This window comes from Pongo pygmaeus, chromosome 11 (assembly GCF_028885625.2).
Source record: "Pongo pygmaeus isolate AG05252 chromosome 11, NHGRI_mPonPyg2-v2.0_pri, whole genome shotgun sequence".
NCBI classification, from domain to species: domain Eukaryota; kingdom Metazoa; phylum Chordata; class Mammalia; order Primates; family Hominidae; genus Pongo; species Pongo pygmaeus.
In genome coordinates, this window is record NC_072384.2 from 105,269,588 (window position 1) to 105,288,279 (window position 18,692).

The 18,692-nt window shown below is 37.3% G+C and overlaps 1 protein-coding gene across 2 annotated transcripts in view; it reads left to right on the plus strand.

Annotated features, from left to right (window-relative positions):
- PARD3B (par-3 family cell polarity regulator beta) overlaps positions 1 to 18,692 on the plus strand; it is a 1,077,199-nt gene that overhangs the window by 406,719 nt on the left and 651,788 nt on the right. For both annotated transcript variants that reach the window (XM_054478835.2, XM_063647802.1), the window contains one exon: positions 12,864 to 13,035. In XM_054478835.2, coding sequence (XP_054334810.1) covers positions 12,864 to 13,035 — 172 coding nt within the window. The remainder of the gene's footprint in view (positions 1 to 12,863; positions 13,036 to 18,692) is intronic.

Here is an 18,692-nt window from a genome sequence, read left to right on the forward strand (position 1 = left end):
AAATATTAAAATTTTATTTGTGCATATTTTTATTGTAATAGCTTTTATCCATCTGTATTTGTTTAGAATATGAATGTGTGATTTAAAAACCAAAGGCCCATCAATCAAAACACTTCCCACCTGCTCTCTCTTAAGGGACTATCAAAGTAGTAAATTAAATGAAACCAACATTGTTTTACTACTTGCCCATCATAAAACATTACTGGTTCCAGGTGAGTGCCTATTTACAAGAGACCTTTGAAGATTTAATAGGGGTTTTAAGCGAATTGAATACCATGTAATGAAAAATTTTACATCATAAACAAAATTGAAAGGTAAACTGGCAAAAAATAAATTTGCAAAAGTAAAAGACAACTTCAATATACTTAAAATAAAAAGTACTTATACATGTTAATAAGAAACACTAAAAACGAAGTGAAAAAGAAGGGCAAAGAGTATGAACAGACACTTTACTGAAGAAGTAAAAATAGCTCATGAAAATATTGTCAATATCACGGCCAGGCGTGGTGGCTCACGCCTGTAATTCCAGCACTTCGGGAGGCCAAGGCGGGCAGATCACGAGGTCAGGAGATGGAGACCATCCTGGCTAACATGGTGAAACCCATCTCTACTAAAAATACAAAAAATTAGCCAGGTGTGGTGGTGGGCGCTTGTAGTCCCAGCTACTCAAGAGGCTGATGCAGGAGAATGGCGTGAACCCGGGAGGTGGAGCTTGCAGTGAGCTGAGATCTTGCCACTGCACTCCAGCCTGGGCGACAGTGCGAGACTCAGTCTAGAAAAAAAAAAAAAAAGTATATATATATATATAGAGGAGGGGGGGGGAGAGAGAGAGAGAGAGAGACGGAGAGAGAGAGAGACAGAGAGTCAATATCACTAGTAATAATTGAAGTTTAAACAGGATATAATTTTATATGCAAAATTAGTAATTAATAGAAATAACGCTTAGCATTGGGACTATGCAAAGACAACCTACACTTTCGTATGTCTGGAATGGGAGAATGCTACAACATTTACAAGATGGCTGAATATAATATGAAATGTTATTCAACCGTATGAATTTTCTTTATTTGTCTTTACGGATTACAATTAGGGAAAGTTGCTGATAAGAAAAATAGTAATTGAAAATATCAGAAACAAAACTGTGTGTTATGCATGGTGAATTGACATATATATGTTAACATACACACACAGAGAGAGAAGGCTGGAGGGAAAGCACCAAAGTTTAATCCTTTTGAAGTTTTGTTCATTTTTTTCTCTCTCTAACACACAGACACACTACAGACACAATTTGCTGGAGGGATCTGGGGGAGTTATATCATCATATCTTGCCCCTACTCTTTTCTTTTTGCTTGGAAACTATAAACACCAAAAGTAGTAAAGTACAAAAGTGGCCATTAGGTCTGGGAGTATTAGGTTGAGGACTGGCTTTGGAAACCCAGTATTGCCAATGGTCACAGCAACCTGGATTTTTGGGTCCAGTCCTAATTTCAAAACTTGTGTTCCGTTATTTGCCATAATAATTATGCTCAATGTATTTCGCTTTTTGATTTAGAAACAAGTCATAGTTTTATGTGCTTATATTTTAGGTGCTTTTGGAAGGCCTTTTGTGCTAAATTTATAAATTTAAAACTAACTCGCAAAGACTGTCTACGATTAGAGACAAGACCCAGAAAGTCAACTATTCCCAGAAAAGAGGTGCCACACCACTTATGACAGTGAGGAAGGAGCAAGGACCCCAGCCTTCTTGTCTTCGGGCCCCAATTAGCGAGGCATCATTCTATGTTGGTTTAATACACCCACAATCATAATTACAAATCTTGACATTTAGATGCTCCCAAAGTCAACACCCATCCCAGCAGGGTTAGCCATATTATCACTAGTTAAGAAGATATAGAGCAATTAGAAGCTAAAGGAAAAGGTTAGCACTTCCACTCAGACAGAAGGAGTTCAGCAGCTAAACCCACCTGCAGTTGCAGTGTTAATTTTTTTAAATATCGGCTTTGAAGCCTTGTCATCCATGACAAGGGAAGTCTGAGTCTAAATGGAATATTTAAGAGAAGTGCTTCCTCATCCTCCAATCAGGCTATATGCTGACCTTTCTGTAGTCTCCACAAGTTGCTCAGCTGTCATGAAAAGCTGGAGAAGGTAGAACATCATTGGACCTGTCATGAGGTCAATCAGCGGGAGCTCAGGCCAATTTGCTAAACGTGTTCATGCTAAAGAGTCAGTTCCCTAACCAGTCTGGTGAAATGTAGTACCAATTAATCACCAGCTAATTTTCAGGGGGTTGTGACCTTCTCCATATTTGCAGTCCACTCGCTACCTTACCTGGCCTTGGGGGATCTCTGGCCTGGAATATGAGGCCACCCCCAGGACATATGAAGCTGCCAAAACTTGTGTTATAGGCTACCAGGGTGACAGGCCAGGGGACAGGTATGCCCATTGCACCTGCTCCGGCCAGCACTGACCTATTTTAGTCAGAACATTCAGTGTGGTTTGCAAACCCTAAAGATATTCATACAGCTCAAGTACATGCAAAATCCATCTCTTTGAAATTTTTAATGATATAGTAAGATATTGTTTTTTCTGTCAACCTATCAGTTATTTATCTGTCTTTAGAAGGTGGTGGCTTTGTCACCATTCTCTGCAGAGGTTTATTATCTGAGAGCTGTTGGGTTGTCTTAAAAGCAGAAAGGTTCCTTTTTTTTATTTTACAAAATAGGCTGCTCTATTTGTAGCCAAGGCTCATAAATTGAAATGCTTGTCAAAATAAATGAGTAGTATGTTTGTTATATTCATGACTTAAAATCACATTTGATTGCTTACTCATTAATCCACAAAATTAAGCAATACATGCTGGATTGCAGTCATTAGTACAAATAAGCAGCGTTCTTCTAACAGTCAGCCATCATAGAGAATACTGTACCATTGTGTTTGTTTCAAAACTAGGTCTGTTAATGCACAAATTAGTTTTACAGTTTCAAAAGAATTCCTCTGGAAGAAAATCAAATACATATATATAGTCCACCAGGAGACAAGGTTGGAATCATAATATACTAAGTAGGTTTTAGATGTGTAAATTGTTAAATGCAATTTTGCATTGAACCTCAAGGATGGACAGAAGCTATTTTGCTGTGCATAGGAACGTATGTGGCATGAAGGTGACCTTTATTCCTAACAGGATGGAAAAGTCAGGAGTAGGGAGATGGTGTCCACACCAAAGTGAGGATATCCATATGGCAGAGGCTTTGTTCTGCTGCTTGGATATAGCAGAAAATGTAGATCATTCATTTGCCTAAGGAATTTTTTCCCATGTGCCAAGAAACATACTTGCAGCTTGGAATATAAAGTCAGTTGTACTTCAGTTTTTTTCATCTGTAAAATGGAAATAACAGTGGATTTATCATAGGATTTCTTATGAGTATGAAATAAAATAATACATTTCAGCACTTAATACAGTGCCTAGCACATAGTAAGGGCTGTATAAGTATTTGAGAAATATTTTTATTGATGTGACCCATAGTTTTAAGTGGCTTACTGTTGACATATAAGTAGGGACAAGTATACCAAGGACCCTCATGCTATGTGACAAGTGATGATACAGTCATGGATATAGCACTGTGGGACACTGGAGAGCCTGGTGCAGATAATTATGGCAGACTTAAACTTTATTTCAAAAGTTTGACAATGTATGATGAAGAACTTGAAGCTGGGCCAAGACCACACCCAGATCTGTTTGCTGGAAAGACCACTTTGGCAATAGTGTTATGGTTAAATGTCAGGAGGCCAGATTGGAAGTCAGAAGCAAACCCAGGCCCTTGCCGTACTCTTTGGGCTTATTTAATTGTTGGAGAATTATCTTTGCAGAAATAAACCAACCTTAGGTTCCAATAAGTTATTGCCTTCAAGCATTTATTAACATACCTATGGATGGCGGTGGCAGCATTATGCTTTGGCTGAGAGATTGCCAAGGAGTATGTTTCTGAGACGATTCTATCTTTGGTTTGGCTAGAGAGTAGAAGTTGTAGGGAAGGAGGGAAAATGAAATGGAGCCAGTTAAATAATATTGAATATGGATGTTACAATATTGTAAATGTATGTAGTGCTTTATAATTTAGAAATATTTTCCATATACTATTTTATGTCTTCTAGTGTTGGATATACTTGCTTCAAATAGAATATTCTTTAAAAAATGCAGGTAAGATGTATGTAATTTAGTTAAGATTAACTTGAAGAAAATCTACGTGTGTGTGTGTGTGTGTGTGTGTGTATGTGTGTCCACACATTTTAAATATCCCAGCTTGTCTTGTGTCTTCATTTCCTCCCAAGATATTCAAAGCCCTTGAGATTGGAAAAGATTAGTCTATGTAGCTAGTGATACATTGGGTAAATGGCAAGTGAGGCCACCTAGTAGATTGGGATCATCTTTGAGAATCTTCCAGACAGTTTAACTCAAGCTTTTTATCTTCCACCTTTGCATGTGTCTGGTTTTTTTAATTATGCGCAATTCATGGGAAGCAAGAATGTTATTGACAAGGCAGGTATATTGAGTTTTTAAACTTTCTGAAAATTTATGTTATTCTGCGATGCTTGAAACTTCTCCCTGCTTTTGTTCTGGCTTGCTTTTTCCATAGTTAATCCCTAGATATCTGTAGGAGAAGGGCTTCATGGATGCCACTTGACCTCCATGGCACCCTTTGCCCTACCACTGCTAGAGATGGTGAAGGGCACAGAGACAAGGGCTCCTCAGGACTCCCCTTTGTATATTAGATGTAAGTTGTGAATGTTGTTTAATGAATCATGAGTGATTGTCCCTAAAGAAAGTAAATAATACAGCAGACACAAATTCAAAATTCTCTCCAACTTGTCAAGGGATAACATATCATCTTTGAAATTTTAATTCAAGTCAGATAAAAAAATGTGATTCAATATAAGATGGGTTTAATGTGTATCTGGCTTCTTTAGGAACATACTACATAATTTAAAAGAAATAAATGTATATTTGGCTGAAATATGGGTGGTTATTTAATAAGGCATATTCTTGTTATTATGGGATAATTCAAGCAGATGCATCTTTAAAAAGTGATAAGGATAAATAGGGTTTTCAGTACAGTCGAATAAGTCATGTTATTTTCTTCAGAATAATGTTTAAAGCTGTAAAGTTTATAAAGGTTCCTGTTATGAATTTTCAGTTTGGGGAGGAAATGAAAATAGATTTATCTCATTTACTGACTGTCAGTTGAACTTTCTGGGAATCAGAGCTGTTATGTCCCTGCTTTGAGGATGCTAGAGCTGATGCTTGCATCTGATGAAGATGCTAATATGAGCCTGCTAATTTTTAAAATCCGGATTAAATGCTTTTAGCTAGCTGTTAAAATCCTGGGAAGGAAGAGAACGTACTTTGAAACCTTTGTTTAAAGTAGCATAAAAATGAGCTCACATAGCCAATTGTTATTTAGTTACAAGCAGATGCATACATTTAAATGAAATTCTGCAGTTTCACTCCCTTCCCAAAGGTGATAATGTGTTTTTCTCTACTTGTGAAATTGTTGTAATTTCACAGTCTTACTTAGATTTAATTGTGTTCATTAAGATTTGAGACAAACGATTCCAATTTTATTTTATAGGATACTGGTTTTTTTTTTTTTGTCTTTTAATTTAACTTGATAGTTGGTAACACAGAATATATAGGAAACAGTAAAAAATATCAATACATTGTTTAGTTCAACAGTTTAACCCAAATAACTCAATGTGGCAAATAAGCCTTTCTTAGTAGTACATTAGTTCACTTGACATGTAATTAAAATAGAGCCACATATTTCTCAGTGTAATCACTAATAAAAATGCCATTATAAATGCAGTTTATTGTACTCTGCAGCATTTGGATGATTCTTTTTTATTTTCTACATAGGCTAAAGATAATAGCATCAGATTATAACAATTCAGGCTATAAAAATGACAGAATGCTACATGTTGGCAACAGAATAAACCACACCATGAATATTGAGAGACTCTGCAATAAATGTACTTCATGGCATTTATTGTTAAAATATTTACTTGTCAGCAGAGAAGCTGAAGGCATTGGTATATTGCTTCAAGTTATGGTTGGCAAAGACCAGACAGCACAAACCATGTACTGCTAGGCAGAAGAGCGATAGAGTACTGTATGGTCTAAGAGTTGTGTGTTCTTGTGTGATGAAGAACAAGAATAAAAGAAAAACAGAAATTACCTATTGGTTGTGTTTGATCTTGGTACTTTTTGTGTTCCTCTGTCAGTCCTGTGATGAAGAGATTAAAGAGAAACAACAAAGTGAAAGCAAAATAGGGATAAACAAGTCAAGTGGGACTCAGTCTGGAAGCCAGAGAATGATAGCTATGGTAGGAAAAGAAATTAAATTTAACCTTTCATTGTATGCCAGCCTCTATGCTCAGCATTTGGGCATGTTAGCGATATTATCAAGAAAGTTAGTCTTCTACCCCATTCCTTCTCACCCCTGAAAACACTGACATGTTCACACACACTTTTACTAGTGATATTGATCATAATAACCTTAGTGTTTTAGACTAAAAACAGATCTGAGTCCTGGAAGGGATACTGATGGAGTGAAATTGCAGAGTACATGGCTGTTTTGATCAGATCTGTTATTCATGGTCATGGATGTTGTAAATTATCCAAAGTTCTTTTTAATTTTTTTTAAATTTTGCTTTAAGTTCTGGGATACATGTGCAGGACGTGCAGGTTTGTTACATAGGTATACATGTGCCATGGTGGTTTGCTATACCTATCAACCCATCATCTAGGCTTTTAGCTCCCCATGCATTAGGTGTTTGTTGTGATGCTCTCCCTCCCCTTTCCCGCCACCCCCCCAACAGGCCCCCGTGTGTGATGTTCCCGTCACTGTGTCCATGTGTTCCCATTGTTCAGCTCCCACTTATGAGTGAGAACATGTGGTGTTTGGTTTTCTGTTCCTGTGTTAGTTTGCTGAGGATGATGGTTTCCAGCTTCATCTATGTCTCTGCAAAGGACATGACCTCATTCTTTTTTTATGGCTGCACAGTATTCCATGGTGTATATGTGCCACATTTTCTTTATCCAGTCTGTCATTGAAGGGCATTTGGGTTGATTCCAAGTCTTTGCTATTGTAAATAGTGCTGCAATAAACATGCGCGTTCATGTGTCTTTATAGTAGAATTATTTATAATCCTTTGGGTATATACCCAGTAATGGCATTGCTGGGTCAAATGGTATTTCTGGTTCTAGATCCTTGAGGAATCGCCACACTGTCTTCCACAATGGTTGAACTAATTTACACTCCCACCAACAGTGTAAAAGTGTTTGTTTGTTTTTCTTGTTGACTTTCCTTTTCTTTTTACCTTTACAAGGTAAAGGAATGAGAAAAATATGGAATGATTTTCTAAAATAAGGTTTATGGATATCACTTTTTTTCTAGGAGAATCCTAGTTTCAGATGTTCCTTTCAGATCGCCCCTGGGTAATATAGGAGTGAATGCATACACTTAATGAAGCTAGTGCCTAATCTTTGAATTGGGAACACCAGTCAGCCCTGGCAATTAATATCTAGGTATTGAAAATAATTCACACATACCATGTTAATGTATTTATTTCCATGTGTTTTCCTAACTCCTATTTAGAAGGTAGATGTGTTCCTGAGAACCTCTGTCTCTCAAACAGGGGTACCCAAATCATGAGATAAACATTTCACTTTCTTGATGCCTTAATCATACAATCTTTTCATATTGAAAAGAAGTACAGAAAGCTGGTAGGGTCTAAAATGTGAAATTTTCACGACTTTGAAAATAAAGCTGGGCACTTCAGTGTTGAGCTTATGACATGCCTCTTCAGGCTGCGTCTCCACTTGCTGGGGAGTTTTATTCGCATTTGTCCTTAAGCTACTTTAAGGGACACGTCTAAAAAGCTTCACAATAGATAAATCAAAGTAGTGTATTAGCAGATAGCTGGGTGAGGGAGTGCCTGGGACAGACCGCGAACCCCACCACCTCTCCATTCAGCCTGCATCCTGCTTCATCCAGTGACCAAACGGGCTGACTTCCCCTTTTGAAAGTGAGCCTGAAAAGGAAAGAGAAGATAGATAATCTCCATTTTTGGAATATGATGTGGCAGAAGCAATTTCCCCCAGTGTTGAATAAAAAAGGAGGAATTTATCGGCCATAATTTCCAAAGCCAAACCAACAATAATGATGATGATGATACCTTGATTATCTTAAGATTAAATGTGATCATTTATACACATTCATTTAATTTTTTAAAGAATATTTGAATGTTTATTCTAAAAACACATGAAAAATCTAGGTATCTTTTGTTGCTATATTAGGTTTTAGTATCTGTTTGCCTCATATTTCACTAATTTTTTTCAGCAAATGTATATTGAGCCCCTATGATGGCAAATTCACTCTTTGAGCCAATGGGGATACACAATCAATAACAAACTCAGGGTTCTCATGGAGCTTACATTCTAGTGAGGTGCAGAGACAGGCAATAAAATAAGAAGAGCTGTGATGCTGACAGGATGATACACATGATATAAAATAAAACAAAGCGGGGGAATACAGGGAGTAATGAAGATGCTGCAATTTAGTATAGCCAGAGAAAGGCTGGCATTTGATTAAAGATCTGAAAGATTGAGGAACAAGCCTTGCAGGTGTCTGGTGGAAGACTGTTTCTGGCAGAGAGAACAGCAAGTGCAAAGACCCTGAGGCAGTTACAAAGACAATAGTGCAGCTGGATGGAGTCCTGAGAACAAGGGGCAGGATCAGCAGAACTCGAGGTCAGAAATGGAACAGGAGCAAGTGACCTTATTGGCCATTGCAGAGACTTAGGCTTTTCTTCAAGTGAGGTGGGAAAGTATTACAGGAGTCGCATCAGAGGAGACACGTGATCCGATTCATGCTAACAAGGTCAGTCTGGCTGCTGTGTTGCACACAGGGGGAAGAGGCAGTGGGTAGAAACAAGGGGACTAGTCAGGGCTGTTAAACACATGGTAGCTGGGTCCAAAGTGGTGACAGTGGAGGTGGTGAGAAGTGGTCAAATAGAGTGTATCAGAGACAGAGTGAGAGGGGAGGGAAAGAGAGTTGAAGGATTGCTACAAGGTGTTTGGCCTGAACAACTTAGAAGGATGAATTACCATTAATTGGGATGTAAAGAGCTATGGAAAGAGCTTTGAAAGGTCACTTTTTCCATTTTTGACATGTTAGATTAGGAAATGAGCCTGGAGTTACAGAAGGTCTGGGTTGCACCACTTAAAATTTTGAATTTATCAGCCGATAGAGTTATATTAACCCATGAAACAGATGATGTCACTAAACAAATTTAGACATATGCTCTTCAACATTTTTAGAGACCAAATCCAGAAGATGAAGAAGAACAACCAAAAGAAAACTTGATGGGGGCCCAGAGAAATAAGGGTAAACCAAGAGACTGGTGCCCTGGAATCCAAGTGCAGAAAGTACTTTCAGAAGGCAGTAATCACCTGTGTCCTGAAGTAAAGCCAGAGAAGCACCTTTGGATTTAGGAATCTAGAGATTGTTTTTGACCTTGATAAGAGCAGTTTCAGTGGAGTTGAGGGGTGAGAGCCTGACTAGAGTGGCATCATTAAAGAATGGGAGGAGAGATATTGGAAACTGTTGTGTAGACAGCGCTTTCAAATTTTTGCTTTAGAGGAGAGGCAGAAAATGGGGTGGGACCTGTGGTAAGTGGATCCTGAGAAGGTCATTGATTTGTTTGATGGGAGAACTTCTAGCATATTCATAGACTGACCTTCCTGTGTCTATCTGGGGATTAGATGCTTAAATACTGACAGACATCTTGTGGGAACAGGAGTTTTGACTGGAAGTAAAGATTGTGTAAACAGATCATTTTGGATTATGGGGTCTCCTGGAAATGCCAGCACTGCAGTAGGTGGCATGAGGACACTGGAATCATAGAAGGAGACTGGAGGGCAGACCAGAAGGAGAGAGAAGGCAGCAGAGGAGGAATCATCCAATCCAACATTCCCTGTTTGCATTGTGTAGAGTGTGGGTTACTGCAGCCCCTGAGGTGTCAGTGAAAGTTCTTCCACATGCCATACAAGTTTGCTCTAAGTGAAACCTTAACACAAAAGCTTTTTAAATAGAATTCCCTCTTTCATGTTCAGCGCATCTCTGTGGGAAAGATAACTTTGAATGGGTTTAAAGGCAAGAAGGGAATGCCATTTCCATGCACTAGATTCTTTAAAAACCAGCATTCCTTCTGTTGAGGGGCTAGAACAGTGGTTTATGTTAATTAATGAGTTTCTGTAACACTGTCTTCTGGGGAGTCTGCTGCCCAGGAATGTAGGTATTCAGATGACTGAAGTAATCTAGTTAACAAGGACCTGCAACATATGATTTAAACCAATTATCAATGTTGAAACAAGCATAAGTCTGTGTATATTGTAGATGTTGAGATGAAGACTGGATGCAGAGAGTCTCTGTTCAGCAAGCATCCATGGGAGCCATGACAGATCAGGAGCTGGTCCTCTTCTACCCAGGAGTAGAGACTTTTTCATACATTCACCATAACTAGGTGCTAATTGGGAAACAATCTAAGCAATTGATTTCAATCAAAGAGCTTATGAGATTTGGGGAGCATCAGGTCTTGCTATTATCATCTTCAAGAAAAGTCATGTAGTGCCTGTGTCTCCAAAAAGTGGAATTCACATTCTTTAGGGTATAACACCCTAATGGACAAATTACAGACATTCTTTCAGTGTAGCCTCTCTTTTTACAGTTTTCTTTTTGGAAAACAGCTACAGTATAGGAAAATACTTTCTCTGGATTGAAAATTAAAAAGACTAGATTCCACTACCAGCTACCGTTCAGTCAGTGACCTTGGGAAACAAAATCTTGGAGCTACTCTGTTCTACCATTTGATAAATAGGTATAATATTCTTACCGCATACACTGTATACTTGTGTGGATAAAATGTATGGAAAACAGTAAAGTATCTTAAGAAAAAATATTTATCTTATGAGTTATCACTTTTAAGCTTTTGTATTATACTTCTAGTTGGTGTTCTATTTTTTCTCGTTTTTCCAATATTTAAGGCATGTGGGTTATACTGAGTTAAGGATGTCATATGAAAGAAGAGTAAGATATAACTCTTAGCTTACACTAAACTGTTCATAGTACCAATATAATATGCCATTGCCAGTTGATTGGTATGTTAAATGTTAAAATGAACATTACTAATATATGTTAGGGTTAATGAATACACAAAATTGAAGTTATTATATAACAGAAATAGTGATGAAAATCACACATCCACCACATTAAAAAGTTGGTTTCATTTTCCTTTTCAAGATTTAAAGTGTTAAACTCATTCTGGCTGGATGATGAGAAAGATATCGTTCTACTGATTTTTTTATACTAGAATAATCTTTCATTATTATTAATCTATTTAAGTCTTATCTCAAATAAGTTCATCAGTGCTACCAGTTACAAATAGAAAATGCATATGCTCAATTTCAAGAATTAAAAATAATGCCTTGGGAGTAGCATTTCTTTTCTGTGGTGAGAGGATTGTTGGATTTTCCAATTAAAGAAGTCTCCATACTGGAAATGAGTAGTCAATTATGAAAATTATTTTTGAATGGCCAATTTGCATATCCCTAATTGTATTCATTTCTTTTGAAAGACCAAACTTGAAATTTATGATGTTTTGATTGGTTAACCCTGCACTTCTGTTATTAATGCTATTGCCAACAGGGTTCCCCTGTGACTGGGGCTTTGAGTGTCTTTCCTGAATAAATTCTTGAATCATAAGTAGGTTTGTTTTACTTAATGAATAGAAAATATCTAAAGATGTACTGCTGGTTTTTACATTTACACACATTGCACTTTTTGAAATGACAGTAGCATCCTGTAGCTGCCTCGTGTACTCACATTTGGACTTTTCTACATCAGCTGATGAGAAACCCTTGAAGTTTCTGAATGTTGGTGCTGTCTGTTGGCCAAAAGTGCAGTTTCAGCAGAGCTGTTGTCACTGTCTATACAGTAGTGTCTGTGTGATTACTTGAATTTTTAAAGATATCTTGCCCTTATTTTAAGGAAAAAAATGACTTGGAAATGAACAATTTAGACTTTTTATATTAATGGTAAAAAGCATAGTTCTCATGTAAAATAAGATTGACTCAGATTAAAAGTAAGGATGTTGAGTCTTATTGGACTTAGCATTCCATTGGACTTAAACCAGTCAACACAGAGTCAATCATGAAAGAAAAGAACAAAATTAAAGGCATGTACAAAAATGAGATACCTATTTATACAAGATAAGCACAAATTGTATATAAGTATACACACAATGTATGTATGTATATATGTATGTAGAGTGTATCTACAGGGACAGATACAATTAGGCATCTTGTAATGTGTTTTAGGTCTCTGAGACTGGAATACCTTCCCTATACTATTTAAGTCTATTATTCAACGCATATTCAACTTTCATTTTTGGAAGCACTCTCTAATAAAGAGTTAATGAAGTCCTTTTAGGCATATTAGGGAAGGTGGGGTAGTGGGAAGGGGAAGCAGCCATTTCATTCCTTTAAGAGAGTGGGCCAAAACTGGTTCTCTTTTTCAGTAATAGACAAAATAAACAAATGAATAAACCAGTATTTATTATTTCTTGACCATGGTGCTTATAGACATAATATTGTTGAAAAATTAAGAGTTGTGCTATAGTAACATTAACGTTTTAAGTTTGATGAGGCGATTTTCTTTGCAACCAAATAAAGATCACATTCAGCTAGATAGTGTCCGTGTGGTATGCATGTCCTACAAAGTAATTAGTGTTGTTGGATTTGTTTGTAGCTGATTGCTGTGTTTGAAGAACAAGAACCACTCCACAAGATTGAGAGCCCCAGTGGAAACCCTGCAGATCGGCAGAGCCCAGATGCTTTTGAGACAGAAGTGGCTGCCCAACTGGCTGCATTTAAACCAATTGGTGGGGAGATTGAAGTAACCCCTTCTGCTCTAAAACTAGGTATGTGTAATGTTTATAATATTCTTTTCACCTGACTAAAGATCCGTCATCTTGTTGATTAGGCATTGTTTCTTCTTTGTGACTTTCATCCTGTTAATATTTTTTATATTGTGGTTTATCTTTTCTTTATATTATTTTTTTACGTAGCTCTTTGCAGCCACTGCTGCTTAGGTAAGTGGATGCGGCTTTTTCTTGAACTGAAGGTGAAGTAGAATTGTATGCCCTTGAAGTAACATGGAGGAGTCAGATGCTAAATGATGAAGTTTGCCTGTATCATATAACTTTTTTAAAAAGTTCCTGAAAAAAAGTCATTTGGAAAAAGCCAAGGTTTATCAAAGAATCCATGCTAGAAATAAAGGTCACTTTATTTTCTTAGCCTCTGTCTTTTCCTGCCCAAACTATAATCTCAGAATCTGGGGGAAATGTTTTGAAGTTAGTTTTGAAATTCTTTTCTGATGATTTATTCAGACAAGACAATTTATCCAGTAATTTTGCTTAGAATTATTTTTCATTATATTTGTAGAATGAGAAAGTAAATACTACTCTAAAGTTTCTATCAGTTTACAACTTCAAGAGAAATAACATATCTGTTTTGGTGATACCGCCTAAAGATAAATTTAGCTCAATTTAACAGTCTGAAGTTTTTGAAAATCCACTAATATCTTGGTATTTCAAACAACTTTTTATGCCTGTGGAATGTTTGTGCAACATTTTGAGACTACTTAGAGCACCTGTTCTGAGGGAATTCTCAAGCTAGAAGAACAGAGGCTTATTCCACTTTGCAAAGGTCAGCTTCTTATTCTTTTTAAAGCAAAACATATGCTTAAAATGGTTAGAACTGTACATAGTACTCATTTTCCCATTTGAAATAAAATATATACTGTAAAGTTAAATTTACATACTCTAATGCTGACAATCCATATTTTGTACTGATTTTCGGAAAAGCATCTGTAGTGCCCGTTTTAAAATAAACCAAATGGAAATTAATGACCTATGGTCTTCGTGGGTTTTCCTCTATCTTTTGGAACCGAGCTAGTGAAGCAGTCTGCTGGAACGTGGCTGCTGGAGGGCTTTGTGGCAGCTTCTCTTCATCTGGAGCCAGCCTTGTGGCTTCAGCAACCTTACAGCCCCATCATTCATTTGCATAATGGGTGCCTTTTTATCCATTATGCAAATGGTATGAGAGGAAAATTAGGCAATAAGGGAAGACGAAAGGAGAAAATTGCTCTTGCTTATTTTAATATTCTATTTATAAGCAAGCACTGTGGTCTTCAAATGGCCGAACCTCAGAGTACTTCTGTGCCAGAGAATTTGTTTTCACCTCTGTCTTATGAGCTTTGTCAGGGAAAAAAGTTTGTTTTCTTCAGCTTTTTTGTTGGAATATTAGAACAACATAATATCGAATGCAAGAAAAAAAAGTCAGCCGAGATTCCCCTTCTTTGAAAGTAGACTTTCTACTTCTTCCATATGATTTTTGATAAGTCAGAGAAAACAATATTGATTACATGAGTACACACCATCTAAATTCCTTACTCATAATAACTCATTTATTTAAGCCTCATCATACTTAATTAGTCGGCTTTTATTATTTTTATCTTTTAAGAGTTGAGGAATAGGCACAGAGAAGTTTAGTAACTCAGCAGAAATCACATAGCTATTAGGTGGCAGAAGCAGAATTTGAACTCTTGCTGGCTGCGGTGTGAGAAACCATTTTGCTGTGCTGCCTCTGATACGCAATTCCTAAAACAACCAACTAATATAACTGTCTTGGGGTTTACTTTGAGAATATATGCCAAAACCCTGAAAATACTAAACTCCTTGGTCTACAATCTCATTTCACTTAGTACCAGATTAAATGATGAGACTAGCTCACTTTTAGGTGGGAAACATTGCCTTCCAACCATTTGGCCTGAAACCTTGGCATCACCTACAGTTCCACCATTTCCTTCTACCTCCCCCACTCTGTCAGCTATTCAGCTTCCTTGTCCACAGCCACCACAGCAGGCCAGAGCTTTGCCATCAATTAGACTATTGCAGAGGCCTCAAACTGACCTCTTTCTTTACAGTGTGTGCTTTCTCCAGTCCCTACTGTTGCCAGAGCTGCCTTTCTAAATCACAAATCTGATTATATAATATAACTCCCCTGCTTAACGACCTTCACTGGCTTCCCATCACCCTGAGAACCATATCTAAACTCGTTAGCAAGCTGATGCAGATGGTTCCTCTGAATCAGCAGGAGAAATTTGGGCAAGGATGAATGATGTAAAAAAAAAAAATCATCCCTTACCCACTTTCGTGGTTGTAGCAGTTTGAGTACTTTGCATTTCTGGAACTTAAAAAGCAAAGAAAAAACATATTTGTCAGGTTTTTCAGATAGAGAAGTTAAATAAGGAAGCAACACAGCCAGCTTTGGTCTCCACCCATTCTGTTTTCCTGTTGTTGGCTTCAGGGCAGGATGTGGCCATAGGCTGTGCACCTCTAGATGGAGAAATGTGGTAGGCAGTAGAGGCAGTATTCATTCATGGCACTTCTGGGAGTGCGACCTGGCTGTACTGTCTGGGCCACCCTGAAAGCCTGCTTAGGTGAAGAATGGGAGGGGCGGTGAGAGGAGTTTTGCAGCACCTGTGCCCCAGCAGTTCCTCCTAACAGGGTGCTCATGAAATGCCAGCCATTGAACCCAGGCCTTTCATCTCCCTTCCCCAGTCAGCCCGTGTAGCCATTGGAACTGGTTGTACTTTTCACAGCTCATTCACCCAACCTGGTACAACAGAAATAGGGCTTAATTTTTTACTGGTTTTCTCACTCTTAAGGCCACTTTCTTAAGAAAATAGCAAATTTAATCTTCCTTGCCTTACACTGCTTTTCTTAATTAAGCAGACACAATTCAACAAATATTAGGAATCAAGAGATTTTTGTGATTACATCACGTTGAGCACCCAAAATTTATGTTTTCCTGGAATCTGATATCAAAATATACTCAATGTTCAGTATAATTTTTATATTTCTTTTTCCAACACAAGATAACTATCAACAGTATTCTGTTAAAAACCAACAACCACCTTCTCCATGTAATGCATACAGAGGTTGACTCCTCCCATTCTTTCTTTATCTTCCAGGATGTAATACTTATGCATGCATATTCATATTCCCAGGCCTTTCATGATCTAGTTGCTTCCTCTCTGCCCACCTTTATTGCTGGCCAGTCTTTCACAGTCACCTTAACCTGCAGCCACTGTGAACCACTTGCCATTCCAAATTTACTACCTTCAAATCTCTGTGCCTTTGTGGATACTGTTCTCTTTACCTGGCTCATTCCTTTGTCTCTTTACTGTGTAGTGAACTCATATGCACCTTTTAAGTTCAAGCTCAAATATGACCTTGTTCATGAAGCCTTGTCCAAATCTTTAAAACAGTACAGTAGGCATACAATAACTATTATTTCTTAATTCTTCATCTAACAATCAAGGGTTACAAAGATGAACAGCAGAAATCTACTGACATAAAGGGGTTCATAGTCTCATGCCCTATAAGCTAATGGGGTATATATTTTTAATTCATAGGATGAGTTTTAAATCAAGTGGGCAACCACATAATTCCAACCTCATTCATCTAAATTATTTCCTATCATTTATTTTCTAATGGATTTTCTAATGTAATGCTGAATGACTGAGCCCTGATTCAGCCCTAAGTAGCAAATCACTTTCACACTTTAAGATTCTGTGGCTTTGAAATCAGCCAAAGCATGTTACCATATAGTACAGAGATTGCTGGCCTGAGAGTTCATTTAAATGATGAGATGTGGTAACCAAAATACCAGGTGAAATTGGAAAGAATCATATTCACATGATCTATTTGGACTTAAAAATTACCTAGTTCGAGAATTTTCCAAGTCTTCTCTGTGAAACCCCATGGTTCTTCTGAGCATGTATTAGGGTTTCAATGGATGCTTGATTCTAGTTAATAAATAACATTTATTGAGCACTTAAGTTCTAGATGCTATTTAAATTTGTTCATTCTCCATCTCTGGACAAATAGGATTGCTTATGCTAGTGTGGAAGAAAGGGTGCAGAAGTCTAGAAAGTAGCCAATAAACAGAATCCCAATGCTTATCTACCCCAAAACCTCACCTCCACTCAAAAGACGTATGCGTGCCTCAGAAAAAGGTTTGTGGAATGCTGACCTAGAAATACACAGTTACACAGAATTTTATAATTAGCAATTGTGTAGATAATCGACATTATGTTACAAATGAGCAAATAAAAGCTAAAATTCAATGTGTACTCTGATGTTGAATAAGGAACTAGAACTGGAACCCACATCTCTTGGCTTCTAGAACAGTGCTTGTTCAGTTACATGACTTTTTAAAAATTAATTGTAGATTTCAATTATCCATATAGTTTAGGTACTATATGTGATAGCACCTCATATCCTTTTGGAATTGAGTAGAGTGTAAATTAATAAATAGATACTATGAATAGCTATAAATCAAAAGCTACTGAGAGAACAAGACAAGGAAATGGAGGTGGAGAAAATGTCTTTTAAATCCTGTACGTTTCAGAAATGAGTTTGCTTCTGTCTTCTTATCTTCTCATCCCGTGTGTGTGTGTGTGTTTGTGTGTGTAGGAAAGTTCTACTAAAACCAATATACTAATGGGATCCATAGATATGGGTTTTTTTTTAATAACGTGGATATTTTAGTACACTTTTTGATTTTTTAAGTATGTACATATAGGACCATCTGTAAAAAAGACAAATTAGTGAGGAAAATTATTTTAAAGTTTAGGAGGATAGGAGTCTCCTGGTCCTTCCCTTGACTAGTCCCTACACTGCCTTCATGATTAGTACCTGACCACCTACTGTTCCATAAGAGGCTTTTTGTGGCCATAGCCCAAGGTTGACCCAACCCAATCTTTGTCCCTTGAGAGTCAGTGATATGGAGCTAGTTCTAGACCCTGCAGTATTTGATCTAGCTGTGTGATCAGGATAAGTCATTTAACCTATCTGTATCAGAATCAACTTTTTCCAAACAAAAAATAAATCAGGACAAATTTGGGACACATTCTAGTGAAGTAAAAATTGAAAACCAAGGCTATCCAGGTCACTCCCTGATGTGTCACCACCATATCTCCCTGGGCCACAGTTTCCTCATCTATAAAATAAGCTGTCCTTTCTCCAGTGGGCCATGATGGTTCCGTGAGTGTTTTATTAATACCAAGCTGAGTTTGAATCCAACTCCATGCCTCTGCCAGTTTCCCTCCTATGGCCCCAATTAATTAGTAGTTTTTTATTTTGTACCTTTTGATAATTTTTCTCAGTACTTCTTGATTGAAATTTGCTAATTTGGGTTCAAGCTTTCATGGGAAAATATTTATTTAGTTAAATTATTTTAGCAATGTAATTTAAATAGTTTTTCAGGATAAAAAGTACTTTAAACTTGGCTGTTGCCATGCTTGTGATCTAGATTACCTTGATATAAAGTAATCTGATTAAAGTTTGGAGTTGAAGTGGTATTAGCTTTATTCTCCTCTTGTGTGTTAAACTTTGAAGATGAGCTACTTTCTATTTGAAAGTGATTCTTGTTTTTGAGACTTGAAAGCTGAAAGGTGCCTCAGATGCTTTATTGTTTCCATGTGTGTTTGTGCTTCTTCAAAACCGAA